Source organism: Idiotropiscis lumnitzeri, chromosome 3 (genome assembly GCF_059441095.1).
Source record: "Idiotropiscis lumnitzeri isolate Australia: NSW breed Sydney's pygmy pipehorse chromosome 3, RoL_Ilum_1.0, whole genome shotgun sequence".
In the NCBI taxonomy this organism is placed as follows: Eukaryota; Metazoa; Chordata; class Actinopteri; order Syngnathiformes; family Syngnathidae; genus Idiotropiscis; species Idiotropiscis lumnitzeri.
Genome location: NC_142393.1, coordinates 2,981,736 through 3,003,455, shown reverse-complemented (window position 1 = coordinate 3,003,455; position 21,720 = coordinate 2,981,736). Strand labels below are relative to the sequence as shown.

Below are 21,720 nucleotides of genomic sequence, written 5' to 3'. Positions count from 1 at the left end.
GCTGCAAATGAACAGCGCACCCTAGTGGAGAAACGTTACCTTGGGAGTCATTTGCTGTTTTATCAGTCTTCAATAAATTATTATTTTATTCTCATGCTTTATTTTTTTGGGAATGAGCTCAGCCACGCCGGAAAAAAAGACATTTATTCTAAATCACTTGTCAACAATAAAACAAATCAATTTTAATTTACAGTCAAGCATGTAGCATTTACAGGTGACAAAGAGTTTCGGCAAAACACACAAAAGGTTTTGTTTGAAAGACTAAATGCGTTTCTGAACAGAACTTTAATTTAGGAGCAATAATTTGATTCCACCCTGATTGAGAGCTACACGCGTAAACTTAAACGTGAATGTTCGGCTTTGAAAATATGTTTGTCTGGAATCGAAACGCCTAATGAGGCATCTCATCTTTTAGCGTTGGGCGTTTGTTGAGAACACCTTTCCTCAAAAGACTATACGAAGGTTTCACAGACAAGACAAATAAATAATGTTGGCCCTCGCGTCTTTTCCAGCCACGTGTGACAGCAACGATATAACTTTCATCCACAGCACTCACAGGAAGTGGAGTCATTTTCTCAAATTCACACGCAAACATTTCTCCTGGCATGTTGTTTTATGAGAAACACACAGGTCCGATGTCAAGGCCAAACTCCTGATTGGCCTTTCCAATGTCCATGGGCGCCAGGTCCGCAATGGGCAGCCTGATCGGGGTTTGAGTCCTGTACTCCAACACTGTCTTAGCCCAGTTGCCGTTCGACTTCTGCGGAGAAAGGAGACCCAAAACATGCAGTCAGACACTCTTTCCCATTTCTGGTATTTTCTTCTGGCATTTGTTGAGGACTTACCGCACAGCCGTCTTCAAGGACGGTGTATCGCAGGCGGTTGTTGCCTTGCGCCCTCAGCTCCTGACCGTTGGCCCCTTTTAGGATCAGGGCTTTCTTCATGGTCCCCTTGCCGTCTTTATAAGCCACGCTGTTCTTGCAGTGGTAGGTGATGCTCTGGTGGGATTCTTTGGAGAGAAGCTGGAGCAGCTTCAGTTGAACTGCCACCGTGTTTGGCAGCTCCTCGTTGTTTCCGTAGCGGAACTGAAACGGGTTGACACAGTTATGATACTAGATGTACCACCAGAATTTGTAAATGAGCCTAGCCCACCATCGAGTGATTGGTGACAGATGCTGACTTAATATTTTGGGCTATGGTAGACGGTCTCCATGAGTGTTATCTAACTGAAAAGGTGACGGGGAAATGGAAAGTGCTGCACTTTACGTAGCGAGGCATGAAGGAGGTTTGGTTTCTAGTCTGACCCTTAGAAATGGCTACTGGGTCACCAGGCGGTCTTGCTGTCTTCACTCTAGAACAGGGGGTGTCAAGATCCAGTCCGGGAGGGTGGCTTTCTTGCATGCTTTCAATCGCTCCTGATTCAAATGATCTGCTCATCAGCAAGCTCTGAAGAAAGCCTGATAAGTATCCTGCTCATCGCCCTCGAGGACTGGAGTTTGACAGCCCTGCTCTAGAACAATTTGTCAACCAGCCTCATTCTCCTCACTCACGGGATGAATTCATTTTTTGAAGGAAATACAACATGTTTTTGTCTCGGATTCAGTTCAGATGAAATACCAACTAGAAATTATAAATTACAAACATTCTCTTTTGCCAGTAAAGAAAGTAACGGGCAATCAGTGCCCAGCAATAATCATATAATCTACTTACTGGGGTTCCACCGTACATCTGTGCTCCGAACCAAATGGGTTTGTTGAAACTGGGAGTGGATTTTGTCCACCAGGATTTGCGGGAAATATTGTCTGGATTAGCGTTGATGCAGGTTTCACCACGATCCATATTGCAGAAGACCTTGATGGCATCTTTTGCGCTTCCTTGGTTAGGATCGATCCAATACTCGCCTGGAAACAGACAGAACATGTGTTAATGTTAGAGTAGGTGTAAGTTTCTTTTTTTTTGTATTATTGAGAAGAAGACTCTTACCACTTGGTTTCTGTGGGTAACATTGCTTGATGTCCTGACATGTCTTTGCAGGGTTCTCTTTCGTCCCATCTGGACTGCGAATGTTCTGCACACGCCTGCTGAGTGTCTTCAGAGTGGTATGAATGATGACGGGACTCTTGTCAGGAAGAGCCTCATCTTTATTAAACTCTGGAAGTGCAGGAGGGTCAGCAGCCACGTCATCCTTGAAGAACTCCACAGCTTCTGGTATGCCACGCCCCTCAATATCCATGGGAGCTGCATAGTACTCATTCACAGCTGCAGTGGGTGGTCCAGGTGGGCCCGGAGGCCCAGGAGGTCCTGGTTCTCCAACAGGGCCCTGAAAACACAAGAAAAATGTCATGGGGGCTTTGGTCTTCAGGAAGACAGCTGAACATTGTACCAATGTGTTACCTGAACTCCGACGTCACCACTGTTTCCTCTGCTTCCAGGTGCGCCCATTGCTCCTGGCTGGCCAATATTCCCCCCCTTACCAGGTGGACCCACCACGCCTGGAGGACCCTGTGCAGTTAGAAGATTATGGAGTTATGTTGGGTTTTGTCTTCAGTTCTGAGAATGTTCTTTGCACCTTACCCTTGGTCCAGCTGGTCCGACAATACCAATAGAACCTGCATCGCCTGTAGCCCCCTGAAGGACAAAAAAGTAACAGTAGTCTTCATTTCTTTTTCGTCTCTTCGAAGATAAAAAGATATAATATCCACGTACAGCAATTCCTGGCAAACCGTGGAGACCAGTAAAACCTCTGTGACCTTTCTGGCCCCGCTCTCCTTGTTCACCATCTGGTCCTTTCTCTCCTTGTGGTCCTTGAGGGCCCTAAAGATATTTTTCAAAAAAAGAGATTCAATATCCTGTGTAATTATAGACAAGGTGAGACTGGGCAGTGATTCTCACCACTTTGCCTCGCACTCCAGGTGCTCCATGGGGTCCAGGAGAGCCTTTGGCACCCTAAATCCAAAACATCCAAATGGTAATTTAAAAAAAAGTGCCATCACACTGGTGACACTGTCTATATTAGAATCATTGCATCTGTATAACTCACATTGTCACCACTTGGTCCCGGACTACCCGTTGGTCCCACTGGTCCCTCATTTCCTGGAGAACCTGGGCCACCAGCTAAACCCTCGGAACCAGCATTACCTCGATCGCCCTGTAAAGTCGCACAGCGATGATGAGCTTTCTAAGGTGTCTGACCACAAGTTTTGTCATGTGTCGACACCTACTCTTGCCCCTAAGAGTCCGTCCGTTCCAGGAGCTCCATCTTCACCAGCCACGCCCTGATTGAACACAAAACGAACTTAACAAACAAACTCATCCAAATTAGTTTCGCCCTATCCTGCTGCAAAAGCCAACAACCTCAGGGCCCGCATCTCCTCTTGGCCCTGTGGCTCCCACTGCACCAACTCCACCGGGAGGACCTTTTCCACCTGGAACTCCAGGCGCTCCTGCTTTTCCAGGCAGACCCTACATAAAAAAAAAGCAGAATTAATGGTAAAAATGGTTCACCTATCTCAAGTGGTTGGTAGCAGGGTGATTCCTACGTACCGCAGGACCAGGCAGGCCTGGCATAGCACCCTCTCCTCTCACTCCAGGATGACCAACAACGCCTCGCTGTCCTGATGCACCGGGAGGTCCTGGAGGTCCAGCAGGACCCTGATGAAGAAACACAAAACAAATCAAGGACTGTACACCGTAAGTGCAGCAGGTGGTGCCTAATAAAACTACTTTCGACTGACCGGGGAACCGTCCTCTCCAGAATCACCCTTCTCTCCAGGTGTGCCTGACGGCCCTGGAGCGCCAATCTCGCCTTGAAGTCCAGGGGCTCCATTTTCCCCACGAATACCAGGGGTGCCCTGCTTTCCAGTTAGCCCAATGAGCCCATCTGCTCCAACAGCACCCTAGTACATCCACATATGCAAGATTGCAAGTTACAAAACGATTTGCCCAATTAGAAAAGTACTGTCTTTCCAAACGTGATCCAAGTGGACTCACAAGAGAACCAGGGGGACCGACACCGCCAGGTAAGCCAGGGAAACCAGTAGAACCCTGTGAGAAGAGAACACTTTTGATGAAGCTCGTGTCAACAGAGGATGTGTTGAGCTTCTCAGCAGAACCATCTTGATTGGCGCTACGGTTGACTCACCACTGCGCCCTGTGTTCCTCTGCCACCTTTGAGTCCTGTCAAACCGACCGGGCCCTGAAACATACATCTCCATTAATTCATCAAGTAAAATATTCATGGGGTGTAAGTCTTTTTAATAGCAAAATAGATGGCTCACTGCCTAGTTACAAAATAGTATCTGTGAATGAGGCATTCTGAATTTTGAATATGAAAAATAAACACAATACATCTCCTTCAATTGATTTCTGTTACTAATGCACACCTGTACTCCTGGTATGCCAGCTATTCCTGGTGGTCCGGGTGGTCCTGCCTCTCCCTTAAGGCCTGGTTCACCAGTCTCACCTTTCACCCCAGGCTGACCTTCAGCACCCTGTGAAAAAAAAATAATCAGGTGCGGTTTGGACCGATGACAGTATTTGGTAGAATAATTTGAATTGGTGACTTACAGCAGTTCCAGGGAAACCTGCCGCACCCGTTGCACCAGGCTGACCATTCGAACCCTGTTAACGGCACACAATTAAAAGTCAGAACCGCCAGAGATAGTGATCATAAATTCTGATGACAAAAGTGTTCTACTCACAGGTACTCCTCTTGTTCCTCGTCGTCCGTTGGGTCCGGGGGAGCCTGGTTCTCCCTGAAAAACACATACGCAAATAGAAAAGCGGGTTTTTGCATGACCTCAAACAATTCAATGAAATCAATCTTGTAGAAGAAAGTCAATGTTGTGTTTTAGTGGAAAACTTAAGTTTAAAAAAATCTTACCTTGGCGCCGTTGGCTCCAACTGCACCGGGAGGTCCAACTGGACCGGACACACCCTTTAATAGACAAATAGGTCTAATTGTAAAAACATACCCATCCTACACATTTTCAGACCCTCTAAAAAAATGTCCACTGTTTTTCCTCTGACGGCAGCATGCAAAAAAATTGAAAGCCAATAATTAAGAATTCATGGTGGACCACAGCCATATTTTGACTTAAATAGATCCACTTCGTCACTGGGGAGCAGCCGATTCTCCACATTCAGAATCAAAACTTGAATGAGCTCTATTGAGCTGATTACTTTAAACTCAATATAAAAACTATTCAGTAGTTGTCACCATTTTCTTTGTAAATAGTGTTGCAGGCGGTGTCAAATGTTAGTGTATGTTTGGGGTGTCAAACTCATATTTGTTGGGGGCCAAATTACAGTTGTGGTTCACCTCAGAGGGCCGTTATTATATTGACGGTGAACGTGTTTTAAAGTAAGAAGTCAAAAGTACTAGTCGTAGAAGTTTTTAAAAAATGCATTTGTTTAAAAAATGCTGCATTATCTGAAGATTTGTATTAACATTTGACAATTTGAAATTTGGGTAGCTTTTAGCAAGAATTATGGAATTTTGAATGAAGATTTGTTTTCACAGGCCGCATTAAATGATGTGGTGGGCCAGACCTGGCCTCAGGGTCTGAGTTTGACACCTGTGATGTATGCCACGGGCTGCTTAAAAATTGACTGTAGTTTTGACACCTTTGATTCAAGATGTTTAAAACTGTTTGGATAAATATCTCCGCCTTCTGTGAAATCTGTTCGAAACAACTCACCCGAGGTCCATCAATTCCAGCTTTGCCTTCTAGTCCCATATCACCCATAGAGCCCTGTCAGACAAAATCCTCATTTTGACTTCAAACACTGAAAAATACTTTCATCAGGGTGAGGTTGCCGGCGGCACTTACCACATCCCCCTTGGGGCCTGAGGATCCTTGGATGCCTCTCTCCCCTGGCATGCCTTGAAGTCCTGGACTTCCTGTTTCTCCAGTGGCTCCCTTCACACCGATTTTTCCCTGAAATAAACCAAAATTCAGATGAACAATACGAACTATAGCTACAATTCAAACCGAGAAACAGTGGCATTTATGCCTCGGATACCTTGAGTCCATCTGGACCAGGACTTCCAGGGCTACCCTTTGGTCCAAGCAGTCCTTTGGGTCCGGTTTCACCTCTGCCACCAGGAGCGCCTCTTTCTCCCTGTTGGGACAGGGTCATGATGACCATCATGTACAGTGAGTGGATTTAATCTTGACACTGTAGAAGTGAAACAAGAGTGGCTGATTTACCCTCAATCCTGAAGTTCCGGCAGAGCCTTCCTCCCCAGCAAGTCCCTGCAGGAATCATTCAAAATACTTCATTCATGGCTCGTTACGAAAAGACTTTTGATCAGGTTATTTACACACCTCGGTTCCTGGTTTACCAGATTCACCGGGTGGGCCTGGCACTCCGGGCAAACCCTAAAAAACGCACATGCTCGTATAAACAATTGCATTTATGCAAGAATTAAGTTTTTGGAGTGGTGTCTCACTTGAAAGCCAATGGGTCCTTGTGGGCCCTGCTCGCCTCTCTTCCCTGCAGTACCCTGAATCACAGAGCATAGGATGAAAAGTATTCAAGTTGCACGGCATTTTGCAGAAACATTACAGAATTATTCAGATGGACATTTGGGATTGTATTCAAGTTGCACGGCATTTTGCAGAAACATTACAGAATTATTCAGATGGACATTTGGGATTGACGAAGAATTTGACTGTATTCATTTTGTTTTAATTTTTCTTTCTTTCCTTGTTATTGTTTTTGTCCAAGATTAATCTGCACACATTTTAGTTTCAACTGCACTCCCAGCAAATTCCGTTTTTAACGTAACCCAAACTTGCTTTTATCAAGCCAATGTGATGAAAATCATCTGATTTTGGTTCAGATGAGGAATGAGCCACTTACCGCTGGGCCAGTTGGACCGGCAGCGCCCTCCTCGCCGTCTTTTCCGTTCACTCCCTAGAGGAAGTTTAAAGTATTTTTACCATCACGTCAGTTCTTAATTGGATTGATGGTCAATGTACTTGTCGTTTCTAACATACTCTTTGACCCTGTGAGCCAGTGCTACCAGCCTCACCATTCTTCCCAGGATCTCCCTGAAAGTAATAAAGGAGTCAGCATCACCTATCAGGCATAATAAAACCTCATTGGAAGGAAAATGAGTCAAGTCAAACGGACAGCAAGGCCTTTTGGTCCCAGCAGGCCCATAGGGCCAGCTAAACCTCGACCTCCTGTAGAACCAGCTGGGCCCGGTTTGCCATCGTCTCCTGATGAGCCCTGCAAGAAACAGTTTAAAATGCTTGAGAATGTACCAATGGCTTCAGAAAGACTCACCAGGAAGAATTTTTACAAACCTGTGGCCCTAGTTTGCCTTCTTCTCCTCCGGCACCAATAATTCCAGACAGGCCCTGTTACACAGAGCATATCATGACGATTGGTATTATGGGAGGTGAAGCTAGGTGACAATAAGAAGACGTGCTCCTGCAGGTTTAATGTACAACTGTTGGGTTTTAAAAGGGCTTACCCGAGCTCCAGTTAAGCCGGGCTCTCCAGGCCGTCCCAGATCTCCTGCTGGGCCTTTCATGCCCGCTGCGCCTGGCAACCCTCTTTCACCCTGAGCTCCCTGTAACAACAGAAAAAAATGTTTTGTAAACGTGACAAAAGAGAAAAATATAAAGTGGATCTGGTTTGCTTAAATGGCAAGACAAAAATATATTTAGAGCACCATTCATACACACAATTCCATAGTACTTATTTTTGATTCATGAAAAAGTTTTCAGGTCAGGTTTAAATGAACCAAAAGCCTGAGCGCTGTTCAGGAGGTTTGTTGCACAGTTGGGGATCATAGAAACACCTTGCTTGTTTCATTTTGGTTCTGGAAAGACGAATAATCTCAAGTGGTCTGGAAGTCTCAAAGGGACTCAAAGGTCTTGAATAGATTGGGCAAACTCACCTTGGCACCTGGAAAACCATCTGTGCCAGGGAAACCACGATTCCCAGGGACGCCCTAGAACAAATCCATAAAATAAAATTGGATGACTCCTAAAAACAATTTTTGCCATTGTGAACAATATTTGCAACCATTTAACTAACAAAGCTTCCCGGTTATGACATATTTGGACAACTCACTGTCTCGCCAGTTGGTCCTGGGTCACCGACAGACCCCGCATCACCTCGAGGTCCACGCTTCCCCTCGTCTCCCATGGGGCCAATCAGACCTGGAGCACCATGATCGCCCTGACAAAAAGTTGCAATCACGCAAGTTTACCCTGTGCTCCACTATGGTATAAAAGTAATATTCATATTTCCGCACTCTTTCGCCTTTCATTCCAGCCTCTCCTTTGACTCCAGCCACGCCGCCGTCACCCTGGAGAAAAGATGACTCTTCATGTCAGTGACAAATGACAGAGAGAAAGTGTTGTCTCTTATTTTAGGCTGTTACATCTTGGCCTTTTGGTCCCTGTGCTCCGGTGGTTCCTTGGGGTCCAGGGGACCCAACCGGACCTACGAGCCCCGATGGACCCAAAACTCCTGCTAGACCCTGCAAAGGAGTCACAGATTCAATACACAAATGTCACTGATGCCAAAAGAGAAATTGGTAGTTGGCTCACGTACCGATGCTCCCCTGGCTCCGGGCGCGCCATCGGGCCCCACGGCTCCCTGTCAGCATACAACGACATACTTAGTAACTACAACTTTTCGGTTCATTAAACAGATTACTGCAATTGCTCGCCTGTTGTCCGGTGGGCCCTGGTGGTCCAACATGACCCGCATCTCCTCGAGATCCCTGCTGACCCGCACTTCCTCTCACACCAATAGGTCCTACTTCACCCTGAGGAGGTTCAAAGTATCAGGAGGTCATTCATCGGATTGGGTATCCTAATTTGTCTAATTTAAATAAAAAAAGTACAGTGGTACCTTCTGTCCTGGGGCACCTGGGAAACCTGGCATACCAGGGATTCCAATCGGACCCTGTGGTTGAAGGATATCATGGTTATTATTTTGGGTCAAAACCTGGGACTCCAGCTTTGTAAAATGTTGGACTCCACTACAAGTTCATTTTGCTTGTATAATGACGTGAAATGATTAAACCTTACCAGTGGACCTGGTTTGCCAAGATGTCCGGCTGCACCACGTTTTCCCTATCCCAGAAACAGACCAAATTTCTCAAAGCTGCAACATTCGGGGGCACTACAAATAAAAGTAGATGGCGGATGATTGGTCCTACCGCCGCACCAGCTGGGCCCGCTCTTCCTCTCTCTCCCAATAAGCCTGGTGGGCCCTGAAAGACAATGAGTTCTCAGGACCGGTCCACATTAAAAACAGAGCTGTTCTTATTTGTATGTGTTGCCTTACCACTGGGCCAGGAGCGCCCATGGCACCAGGAGTACCAGAAATACCCTGCAGAACACAACAACAAGCAGCCAATGAAGGTAAAAAAAAATTGTCTCAGGTGTTGGGTTTTGTCATCAATATTAAAATCCTACCTTGACACCGGCAGCACCGGCCTCACCTCGAGGACCAAAAATGCCTGTCTCACCCTGTTGGAGAGAAATTCACAAGATATTTGCTCATGTGCCAAACCGGAAAGAACATTTTTAAAAAAGGCAACAGGAATATATACCTTGTGACCTTTTTGACCTGAGACACCTGGTGTACCGGGTAACCCTCGTGCACCCTAAAGAGATGACATCATTCAATAAAATCAACTGATCAGAATAGTTAGCCAAAAAGGTTTGAGGGAATTGTTTGTTTACCACTGATCCTGAAAATCCCAGCTCTCCTGGAGCACCAGAGGGTCCAGACTCCCCCTAAACAAGTCAAAACAACGATTATGCACAATAATCAAGATGAGGATAATTGTAATACCACAACCAATCGGAACAATGAAGGATCTTTTCAGCATACGGGGATTTATAAGATTTTTCAATGAATAAATAAATGTTCTGTGATGTTTCACTGACATCAGGACCACTTTTTCCTGGCAACCCTTCTGGCCCTCGAAGACCTGGTTCACCCTAAAGAAAAACACACAAGTAAACATCAACGTTTGAGAAATTGAGAGTATATCAAAGCAGGCTTGGCCTAAAGGTCAGAATATCAGCGTGAAGACATTACCATATGTCCTGGCTCTCCAACCTCGCCTGGGAGTCCCTGGCCACCGCTTGGTCCCTGAACAAGAACAGATGGGAAATGTTCGCCAATTATACCAGCAAGAAGTCAATGTTTTACACCTACAGTGGAAAAATGGGTCATTTGCATTCTGTCTTCTGCCTGTGTGACCTCAAGACCCAGAAGCCAGCTATTAGCACTTTAAGTGGTCCACTAAAGCAAACAAAGACTTGCGAAAATGTTTTTATTTCATTTTGGAAGAAAAAGTTGATTGAATTCCCTCCACCCCCACACACCAAATCGGTTCTTAAATTCAATAACGATCCACTGAGGGAAACCATAACTACAATGTGGTAAAATGACTTTGACCCGCCTGACTGAATTTCCTACATGAGTGTTGAACGTACCGGTGGTCCAGTTGACCCAGGAGGTCCTCGTGGTCCCGCTTCACCCTGAAACAGTAACAATTCACTCACTGTGGGCCGCATCATAATTCTTAATGGTGCTTGGAAATACTGGGGAACACTCACCCTTGATCCCGACACCATTCCGGTCAGGCCCGCTGACTTCTCATTGAAACCGGAAGCCATTTGAGACACAAAGTTTCCCTTTTGGATGACAAAAAATGAACATTCATTTCAGTGTTTTTGTTTGTGTGTTCATTTATTTATTTATTTATTGCTAGTCTGATACTGCAGTCAATCTCACCCCAGGAAGGGAAGGAAAACCCGGGGGTCCGGCCTCGCCTGGGTTCCCTGGTATGCCAGGCTCTCCATCGAAACCCGGGGGCCCTTGGAATCCCTGCAGATTGTGTGGTGAATTTTTTACATGAAAACATTTGTCATCAGTTGACAAAAAAATGAGATGCAAGGTTCTTTTAATTCTTGTATTTGAACATTAAAACGGTAACAGATGTTTAAATCACAGATTAAGATTATTTCTAATTTTCTTGGGTGATTGGCAGTACTATTCCTCATAAGGTCAAAGTTCAAGGAGCCAACATCTCACAGTGGTTCTGACTTACCCTTCTGCCTTTAAATCCTCGATGTCCAGTTCTCCCCTGAGCACCTGGGGGACCCTGAAACAGAAACACAGCAGAAATATTCGTTTTTTTAGGTACTCATACATTTTGACTATGTTGGTGCTTCTATATAATAAAAACTCACGGAGGGTCCTTGAGGTCCAGGGATTCCCACCAGCTGAGTGAGAGAATATAATATAATCTCATCATATTTCAAAACAAGAGAGAGAATCCTTAAATTTAAATCACTATTTAAAACTTACATGTGGAATATCACCTGGTTCACCTTTTTGTCCCTAAATAAAAAAAAAAAGAAATCAAATCAGGCTTTATGACATAAGATGGTCCTTTAAATACTTGGATAGTGAAAATTGTGCGATGGTATTGAAAATGAAAATATCATGACTTACACTGTAGCCCATGATTGCTTGAAGAGAAAGTGGTGAAACAAACAAAAACAAAATCATTCCATTATAAAAGTGGCTTTCATCTTGTGATTCATGTTTACACTTTACACAGCAGCGCACCCTTGTGGCCTGGATGCAAAACTACAGATCCCCAATCCCTGAGGCCTTACCGATGTGCCTGGTGGCGCTGGCCAGGTTTTCACAGACTGGGCAGCACTCGCCTTCCGGGGTCACCATCTTTTTGCAGTCGGGCACCATCTCGCACTGCACGTCGCTGCAGACGCTCACGCCGTTGTCGCACATGCACACGCTGCACGGGGCGGGCTTCCAGATGTCGTTGTGAGCGTGGATCTCGCCGTCCACTTCGCAGCTTGAGCCTTCCTCCTCCACGGGAGCTGCGGAAAGGTTGAGCACAGAATGCATCAAGGACATCATAGATGTAGGGTGGTGATTCAAATAATAAACGTGTGTGCACCTTTCAATATCAGCGATGTAAAATGACAGGCAGAACAATCAAATAGTCTTTCACCAAATGGTACTATTTTACGGTGAGTAAGTCGAAGTGTCACACATTTCAGTAAATTGATACGAGAACATCATTATTTCAGTTTGAGCCCGTCTATCCTCAAATTTTTTTGCCTCCACGATTATTCACCGAAAGCTCAGTTTTGCTGTTTGTTCTGAATCAACGTATTAAAATCCCTTCCGTGGTTTCTTAATGTTGTTAATGCCAAGAAACTATGTTGAAATAAGTTAAGGAGCTTCATTTAGACATAACTAGTGTTTTGCAGCCATCTTTGGCATCATGTTGCCAATTCAAGAACTGTATTGCAGAGAGTGAGGAGTGTCATTTAGATAAAAGTAGTGCTTTGTCACCATCTTAAAACGTTTAACGGGCAGCATGTGGCCCCCGGGCCGCAGTTTTCCCACCCCTGCTCTATCCTCTGCCAACAGCGGCATAACACAGATTATGCTTTTTATTTGGTGATGTGCCATAAGATATAAATTGTGTTTTGTAAACACGAACAAGGTGACACTGCTTCCACACGAACCTGCGGAAGGGTCTGGCATGGGAGTGGCCGCGGCGTCGACGCACACCGGGCAGCACTCGCCTTCCGGGGTCATCGACTGGGCGCAGTCGCCGAGGTCGTCGCAGACCACCGTCTCACAGATGGCTCTGCCGGACTCGCACACGCAGATCCTGCAGGGCTCAGGGCTCCACATTTCTTTGTCGGCGTACACTTGTCCATTGTCAGCACACGTTTCTATTTGGAAGAAGTCAAATGCGGAGTTTGCATCGTTATTTTCACAACAATGGAATGTTTGGCAAACGAGTTGTTGGCACGTATGCATCGCAGTTCTCTGCTTTCCTTCTTGGGTGGAGTTTGTGTGTTCTGCCAAACGCTCACTTGTGTTTGCAACAGGTACTTTGGCTTCCGCCCACATTCCTAAGACACGCTTGTTAGGTTAATTGAAGACTCTAAATTGAGAGAGAATGGTTGTTTTCGCTTTGGATCCAGCTCACACTCAACCCGAATGAGGACAAGCCTTCCAGAAAAAAAAAGAATGGATAGACGACTGCAGTTGCCAACAAAGTGGCATTGCGCGGACATCAGCAGAAGGTAAATGCAAAGAATTTCGAGGTCATTAAGAGTAAAGGCAAAATAATCAAGGAATTTGTGGGTAACCCCCCCCCCCCCCAAAAAAAAGAAAATCAGTCAGTGAAAAAAAAAAAAGTGAAAGTCATATATTTGACCAGAGATGATAACTGACTGGTTCATGCCAACAATGATATGGAAAGTTGAAAGGAAAATGCATCGCAGCACAAGTTGCATTTTCCGACAGATTGCGCCGATTTGTTTGTCGTATCCCGCCGGACGTCATCCAGTTGTCCATTGACGGGACTTTTAACGGACCTATTCCATAAATCTCATTCAACAAAATAACCTGGCTCTTGAATTGTTGGAATTTGCTTCATCAAATTTGCTCACCGTTTTTTAATCTGAAGGGGAAAAAAAAAACTCCTGATCGTTGATTACCCGAGCACGGTGCTTTTTTTTCTGTGAATTATCATTTATGAGAAATAAATTCTATCTTTTCCAACAATATATAAAGACAGGGACAACAAGTGGAAATGTTCTTCCATGAGTTGGCAGAAGGCACAATCGACCAATCTTCCCATTTCTCAACTTTGTGTTCAATTACACTGACACGACAATTTGTGAGTAAAATGAGAATTTTTTTTTTCAATATTTATATTTTTTGGGTGGTGCATGGCGAGATTTTATGAATGCGATGGGTGTGGTGACTAAAAGTTGGCAAGATAGTGCTCGTGATTTGGGGTGTGGAGTTATTCTTAAATTATTCATGAAAATGCTGAAAGTAATCGTCAAGTTTTGTGACAAAGGCATTCATGTTATGTTAATTCATAACATTTAGCGAGAATCAAAGAAGGAGTGCACGACAGTGAACTTGAACGGGGCTTTCCATGATTTGGACTTAGTGATTAAGAAACAATTAAATTGCGGTTGAACGCATGCATCATCAGGACAAGAATTCACCGAGTGACAATAATCAAGTTGACTAGACGATGATTTTGACAGCATGAATCATATCAATCTACCTGTTTTATGACTTTTTAATCACATTTTGATTGCTTTGATGTGATATTTAATGCAAATGTGTTTTTGGGGTCGACTATTGCCTACTGGTGAAAGAACGAAATCCGGAGCCCGTTTGGGCCACTTTTGGCCACCTGCTGCAGGCTTTGTGAGCCTTTCCATGAGGGTCATAATTATGTGGTGAAGCCGCTCCCCGCGCAAGACGCTCCTTCTCACCAGCAGCAGTTATTTTAGGGGAAACCACAGGAGATGTTATATACGTTGGCTTTGGCCTGAAACGTGTGGTTCGTCTTTTTTTTTTTTTTTTTTTCAGCCCCGCCCGCAGGCACCTCCTGCAACCTCGGCTGCAAAACTGAGAATTTGGATCATTTTCCTCCCAGTTTGCAGAATTCAAAGTCAGGTTGCGTGTGTCTGATGAAAGACAATTAAGATCATCCTTGATGGATACAAAATAAAATACATCAGGCCGAATGTTTTAGAACAAATTAATGTTGATCCTTTCACGGCAGCCCAGTTTCCATTTTTCCCGCCCACATAATGCCAACTTTTGTTTAAAACGCCGTCCTTCCACAAAGGAAGCCGCGAGTTCAATCGGCAGGCCATCTGACTGAAGTTGTCTCTCTCAGTGGAGCGTAATTCAGCATCCTTTCACTCAGGGTGTGTCTTGTGTGCCTCTGGGCTCAAGGCTGACCAAAATTAGTGGCCTGCTTTTGTCTGTCCCGTCCACGAGGCCACATCATTACAGGAGTGGAGCTCCGAAGCCCTTCATTGGGTGCCGAGCACGTACTGAAATAGAAGCGGCTGCCCCACACACTGCTGGGAGGGCATACTGCATTCAGTGGGAGCAAAAAAATAAAAGAAATTTTGTTTTTTTCCAGCTTGGTATTTTTGTCATGTCGGAAAAAGTTGAATTCACACTTTATTTTTAATTTATCCCCAAAATTTTGTCTTATTTCTGCTCATCTACAAGTCAAAAGTCCACTTGGAAAAATTGAGGGGAAATTTCTTTGTGGATGAAAATGAGGCCTGCGACCCCACACCCACGACTAAAAAAAAAATACATTTGATTCTCTTCAACATGATGTCACATTTGATGTGATGGTGGCTCCCTCGCAATTAAAAAAAAAAAAAAAAAAAAAGCCAAAAGCCAAGGATTCTCATCTTTCTGGACGCATCATTGAACCTTGTCGAAAATTGTTGAAGGAAATACATAGGGGGGAAAAAAACAATCGATCCAAACATTTCCATGTTTTCTATGAATAAACAGGTGTGAAAATAATCCCAGAAAAAAATGGGAAAACTCCAAAATGTGAAAAAAATATTGAAAAAAATACCCGAAAGAATGGCACTGTGAATATGCAGGGATCAACTGTCGTTTTAATTTGTAATATCACCACTCACCACTAGATGGCATGCATATCATACTTGCGCTGACACTGGTTCTTGTAGGCCGAATAATTTTTTGCAGCTTTGGAATGAATGTTGGTTTCTTGTTTGGCATTTTTGTACTGTCCTTGAATGTTTCATTTTTTTTTTTTTTTTTTTTGCAAGAGTCCAATGCAATGGAAAATTTGTTATTTGCTTTGTTGGATGACGATAGTGGATCTTTTATTGAAAAATGTATTATCAACAATGAAATGTAGTAAGACCACGTATGTGGAATAGAGCTTGTCCATATTTCAAACAGCATTTTTTTGTCCCACATTTGGTTAGGAAGTGCGTGGTCCTATGCGGCTGGCCACTAGCATTGATGAAAAATTGGGGTGAGTCTTCAATCGACCAACAATACAGACAAACTCCACGCATGAACGCTCGAGTTGAGATTCAAACCCGGAACCTCTCAAATGCGAAGCAAACACACTACTCCACAGTGCTGCCCGGAAAAAAAAATAATTTTATGTCATGATATAAATCTACGAAATAAAATGAAAACACTTTGGGAGCAAATGGACAAATACATGGTCGATACATGCAAGCAAAGACGGTCTCTTTCGAATGACAACACAAGAAGCCCTCAGATGAAGGCAAGCGACTCACCGTTCTTGGGACTTTCCTGGCAGGAGACAGTAATCACCTGAGTTAGGGAGATGGCGGCTAGGAGTAGCGTAATCCTCATGTGCACGGAGGGGCCCATGATTGCACGCCAGGCATGCAGGGACCTCACACACAAACACACACTCTCAAAAGAGGCCGACCTGAGCTACAGCATCCAGCCCGAAAGATCCAAATATCCCTGAGTGCACCGGACTCCCGGATGAGCTGGGCTCCTTCTCCTCCTCCTCCTCCTCCTCCTCCCTCCTCATCGCCGCTTGTCGTTCCACTTGAGGGCCAACCTCCCCGGCAGACGCCACTCCAGTCTTTGAACACTTTAATTAAAGGCTGCATGAAAATCCGCCGGCATCTAGTCAGAATTTTGAAAGACAGCAAAAAAAAAAAAAGGAGAAAATAAATGATTTATTTTGCATGACTTTTAACCTTGAATGGCAGTGATAATCAAGAGCCTACACGTCAGCTTTTTTTACACTCTTTTCATTGGCTGATTGAGGAGCTTTTCTTGTGCTTAATTTTAGTATACGTACAGCACCAGTTGAATATTTGGATACACTCGGTCATGCCATAATTGAGTGCCAGTCAATCTGCCGGTCAGCTTTTTACGGGCGAGACAATTGGAGCATTTTATAGTCAATCCACGGCATACACTGGCCTGGACGCCATGGAGTTCTAAAAAGAAACAAATTTGGAGAGAAACTGTCAAAGAAATGCCTGAAAGCAGTTCAACAACAATTGAAAAAAAAAAAATAATGCACCCGGCATACGACAGTATTTTCTGGACTATAAGGCGCACCTGTATACAAGTCGTAGTTTTCTATGCTGAAAAAAAATAGTTGTTTACTGCAAGGACAGATCGATTTTGTACTGTGAATGCACATAAAGGTCCAGATTAATAAAGCAGTGCCTTTTAACATGGCAACAACTTTGCTAATTAAAACAGAACAGACCCAATAATTTTTATTTTTTTTTAAGCATATTTTCTGAACGATAGAGCGCCCCTAGTGGTGAAAGAAAAATCGGCTTATCGTCCGGAAAATACGGTACATGCAAAAAAATAAATAAATCAACATTTTGTCACTGTTGGACAGAAACCTCCTGATCGCCTTTGGTCTTTTTTATCACTAAATGCAAAATTATTTCTACTTATGATATTGTCTAGTCAGCTCATTGTTTATGTTTGATTGCATCACTCATGGCTCTTATGAAAAACATTTTGCAAAGTCGTTCCCTCTTGTGGAATATTAAAGCATTTTCTTTTGTCGGGTGCTCAACACAAGCACAGATTTCAACGGGGGGGGGTTAATGTTTGCGTCAATGACAGTGTAATAAATGTGTGGTTTATAAGCTAATTAAATTCATTGACACATTATGTACCTGGGACAGGCTCCAGCACGCCGGTGACCCTCATTCGGATAAGCGATTGAGATAATTGGATAATGTGGAGGTGCTGTGGCTATGTTGGTGCATGCGCAAATCAACTTGAACAAAGTGGTGTTTGATAATGATTTCTTTGATTTCCTGAAACGTAGTAGATCTGGGGAGGCGATTCTGCCACACAGTGACGATATCTTCAGTCATTGGATCAGATTCCTCCCTCAATGCAATTTGACCCTCAGACGACGATATAACCTGAAATGGCTCTTGATAGAAAAAATTTTCCCCACCCGAAGTTATGTTGAGATGACACAAAGAACAAGCGACGCATCTATTTCTGGCCATGTCAAGTCATACGCCGAACCACAAAAGAGGGAACGTTGGCCCACATGCATGTAGGACACGTACAAATTACAGTATATTCATATTTAAAAGACATGAAATATATGGATTTAAGATATAGAAGCAGTGATTGGCTGGTAACCAGTCCAGCGTGTAACCCGCCTCCTGATCGTTGTCAGCTGGGATATGGTCGACGATTTACACTTGTGAGGAAAAAGCGCTTTAGATAATGGATGGATCATATGTAGAAGAATTAGGGTATATATAAAGAAAAATGCCTGTAAAGATGTCTCCGTTTAGAATATCATATTAAAGAATCAAAGAAAGCTATTAGAACAGTCTTTGAATTAAATATACTTCATCTTTGGTGATTTCGTATTAATTCCAAGGTATTATTCAAGTGAATATCTGTTACAAGCATAAAAAAATAGTACTTGGAAAATGTGATGAATCACAATTAATCATGGAATTTTTTTTATGATTAATTAGTTAAAAAAATGTATCACTTGATAATAATATATATATAAATATATATATATATATATATATTTATATATATATTAATTAATCAATCAATTAATTAATTAATTACTTTCTTTATTTTTAAGTCACTCTCACACAGGTTTGAAATATCAAATTCATTCATTCATTCAACTTCAGTTCTCCTGTAATCCATGTGAACTTAAAATCTGAAATCATGAAGTCATTTTCCAGAACATGGGTCATGTGACAGGAAGTAGCAACCTAATGGGGAACACACATATTCCCTTACAAAGTCTCTGCATTATTTAACAGCCAGCGTGAGAAGGGACACGCGGTGATGAGCTTCCAAGGCTCATCTGAGCTGTTGAGATGTTTGCCGCGGCCACCAAGAACTTTGTCAAGCAGGTGGGCGACACCGGCAGATTGATCCCCGTCCCGAGCCTGAGCGAGGCCGACCGCTATCAGCCGCTAAGCCTCGTCACCAGGAAGAAAAAGAGACGCTTCTGGAAGAAGAAGAACAAATACGCCTCCACTGCATTCTCCCTCAAAGATATCCTAATAGGGGAGAAGGAGATCACAGCAGGTAAAATGAGCGCGAGGAGGAGGTCCAAAGTCTGAAGACGACATCATGGAATCTCTAAAGTGGGTTTATTTTCTTCAGGCGTGTCCTCTTATCAGCTGCTCAACTATGAAGACAAATCGGACGTGGCCCTCAACGGTCGCCTTGGAAACCACCTCATCAACGACGTGGGCTTCAACGTCAGCGGCTCCGACTCGGTGGCCGTCAAAGCTTCTTTTGGGATTGTGACCAAACATGAAGTGGAAGTGCCCACGTTGCTGCGGGAACTCAACTCCAGGTCATGCAACCGTGGATCAGCTTCATTCACATCACACAGATCAGAAAACCCTCTTGATTGTTCTCCTCCGTACCATACCTTACAATATTTAAGCCAAAAACAACACTTCATTTTCTCACCTGAGCTGAAGATAAGAGATAGAGCTTGATCATTTTTGACCTATTTGTGACTCGGGGAATATGAGACGTGTGGTTCGCTGAATAAATGATCGTGTTATTCTACACTGACACAAAAGTAGACTAGCGTGTCCATGTCGGATGCATAAAAAGACTTGATACTCACAGTCCTGAAAACGAAATGCATTATAGGAAAGTGGATGTGGAACACTGCCTGGTCCGCCAATCGAGGGAGAGCGGATGGAGCGTCCTGTGTGTGGTCATGGAGAGCATACGAACCACTCGCCAGTGCTCTCTGACGGTCCACGCCGGCATGAGGGGGGCCACCATGAGGGTAGAAACAAACGTTTCACTAATACATATTTGGACAAATATTTTGAAATTAAAAGAAAGAAATGAAAGACACTCTTTAGGATCTTAAAGGGGAAGTCAAGCCCAAAATTTTCTTGACAAAATTATGTTCTCTGTTGTCCCAATAATCCAAGCATGACATTCTGATTAATATTTTGTTTGTGGAATATGAGTTAGGCAGCAAAATCTGCAGCCATTTTGTCACATGAAAATGATATCACAGTTGCGCTGGCCTCAACGACTGAAGCTGAAGCTGATTCATGATTGAGCCCTGAACAAATGATTTTTACCTGAGAGAAGTGACAAAATGGCCGCCCGCTGACTTGGCTAAAAATGGGTGGATGTTGCTGCTTAACTCATATTTCTCAAACAAAATATTCACAATATTTTTGGGTTGACTTCTCCTTGACTCTCTCCCTGTAAGTTTGAAGATCTCTGATATTATTCCGTTTGACTGAACATCCATTCAGAACCCTGTGATTGAAATCGTACGGTTCTGGGGTGGTATCCGTCTTAAGTTTAAAGGCTGAACTAAAATCTAATTTTCTTTTTTTTTGTTGCAGTTTCAAATCGACGATGGCAGGAACCCAAAAGGCCGAGATAAGGCCATCGTCATCCCGGCTCACACCACCATCGCCTTCAGCATCTGTGAGCTGTTTGTTCGATTGGACGGGCGGCTCGGTAAGGTCACGTACATCGTTAACCAACTCTCAAACGAACACGCAACGCACCTCTCAAGTAAAAGTGGTTTGCGAGGCGCTGAGTCACCTCAGGGGTAAGAAGTGAGTTCCGTTGTGAATGATGGGTTCATATTTACAAGGCCACATGAAAAACTGATGTGGTTAACGCCTAAGGCCCTTCTCCACACTTAGCGTCTCATTTTTGTCCCTAGCGTGAGTCTTGAGCAAAGAGCAGTCGAAATGTGCACATGGGTGGAGTTAGAAACGGGCGTTTGCGCCGTTATGAGAGTGAGCACAGCTCATCGAAGCAGCTCTCCTCATTTCCTTCTAATTCAGCGCAGGTTAACTGATTCGCTAAAGTCCATGCAAGAGATTAACATGCGTAATGTACATTTATAAGGAACTGCAAGATGTCCATTTGCGGATCATGTAAAGTTGGCCTGTGTAAACTTGCCACTTGGTAACTGCCTGTTTGATGGTCAATTTTCAATTGGTGCTGAATGTTACAGTGGCTTAAACTAGTGGTGATAGACTGAAAGGAATAAAACTTCTGGACTATACCTGTGGTGGGCGGTCAAGGCCTTCAAGGCCTTCTCTGCTGGCCTAACATAATCAGAAATCATGATCATAATCTTCACATTGATGTCATATTATATCCTAGTGTTGTATTTTTAGGTGAGAGTTTTAATCCAATCAGAATTCAGCTAGCTGGTGTTGCCAGGCAGATGTCATAATACCAGTAGCATGCATTATTGGTCCAAGGCCTTCAGATACAATCGTGCGGGCGTCTCTTCTGTGAGAGTGTTGGGGCTCATAGAGTTATTTTTCTGTCAGATATCTGTGTTGCACCGGGATCTCAAGGTGGATTTGAACAGGAGCAAATGAGGGAGCAACTGGGTGGCTTCATCAGTCACTTCTCAATGGGCCGCCTGCGCCGTTTCCTGTCAGGCATCATCTACGGGAACCCCTTCAGAGCAGGTTCAGGAGCGACTGGTCCATTCTTCCACATCGTTTTGACAATATCCTTTCTGTGCATGCAGATGACAGAACTTTGGAAGAGCTCACTCACTCTGATACCTTCATGGACGACACGATGACCGACTACTACGAGAAAGCCGCCAGCATGACCGATATCTCCACCGCCTACCTGAGGGAAAGCAACCACACACGCGTCAACCTCCTCAAACACAACATCCCCAAGGGGCCGTGTGCACTCTGCGGCATGGGCAATCAGAGAAGAGAAACTGTCTATGGATGTGTGGAGTGCTCATTCGGTGGGCAAAAATATGTACGGCTGCATGTTGTGCCCTGCTTTGACCTCTGGCACAAAAGTCTTAAGTGA

General features: G+C 44.0%; 2 protein-coding genes across 2 annotated transcripts; one reads left to right on the top strand and one right to left on the bottom strand.

The window, feature by feature from the left end:
- Positions 1-308: 308 nt before the first annotated feature.
- Positions 309-16,282, bottom strand: LOC148339421 (uncharacterized). The gene is made up of 55 exons (XM_088289127.1): positions 16,161-16,282; positions 12,555-12,767; positions 11,673-11,897; positions 11,506-11,522; positions 11,359-11,391; positions 11,241-11,273; positions 11,099-11,152; positions 10,783-10,875; positions 10,605-10,682; positions 10,465-10,526; positions 10,081-10,134; positions 9,927-9,980; positions 9,720-9,773; positions 9,595-9,640; positions 9,450-9,503; positions 9,319-9,363; positions 9,191-9,244; positions 9,060-9,104; positions 8,881-8,934; positions 8,696-8,794; positions 8,578-8,622; positions 8,405-8,503; positions 8,276-8,329; positions 8,092-8,199; positions 7,916-7,969; positions 7,487-7,585; positions 7,317-7,370; positions 7,141-7,239; positions 7,005-7,058; positions 6,868-6,921; positions 6,455-6,508; positions 6,330-6,383; positions 6,213-6,257; positions 6,025-6,123; positions 5,832-5,939; positions 5,700-5,753; positions 4,883-4,936; positions 4,701-4,754; positions 4,567-4,620; positions 4,383-4,490; positions 4,142-4,195; positions 3,991-4,044; positions 3,735-3,896; positions 3,544-3,651; positions 3,355-3,462; positions 3,222-3,275; positions 3,041-3,148; positions 2,893-2,946; positions 2,707-2,814; positions 2,575-2,628; positions 2,395-2,502; positions 1,984-2,320; positions 1,711-1,901; positions 846-1,085; positions 309-760 (listed from the first exon to the last, which is right to left on the bottom strand). Exons 1-55 carry the CDS (start codon positions 16,255-16,257, stop codon positions 614-616), a joined length of 4,755 nt encoding a protein of 1,584 aa, XP_088145253.1. The 5' UTR covers positions 16,258-16,282; the 3' UTR covers positions 309-613.
- A 2,461-nt stretch (positions 16,283-18,743) lies between these two features.
- On the top strand, positions 18,744-21,720 carry pjvk (pejvakin). Its single transcript, XM_088289879.1, has 6 exons — positions 18,744-18,957; positions 19,036-19,231; positions 19,540-19,681; positions 20,262-20,379; positions 21,213-21,356; positions 21,419-21,720. The coding sequence occupies exons 1-6, from the start codon at positions 18,744-18,746 to the stop codon at positions 21,718-21,720; spliced, it is 1,116 nt and encodes a 371-aa protein (XP_088146005.1).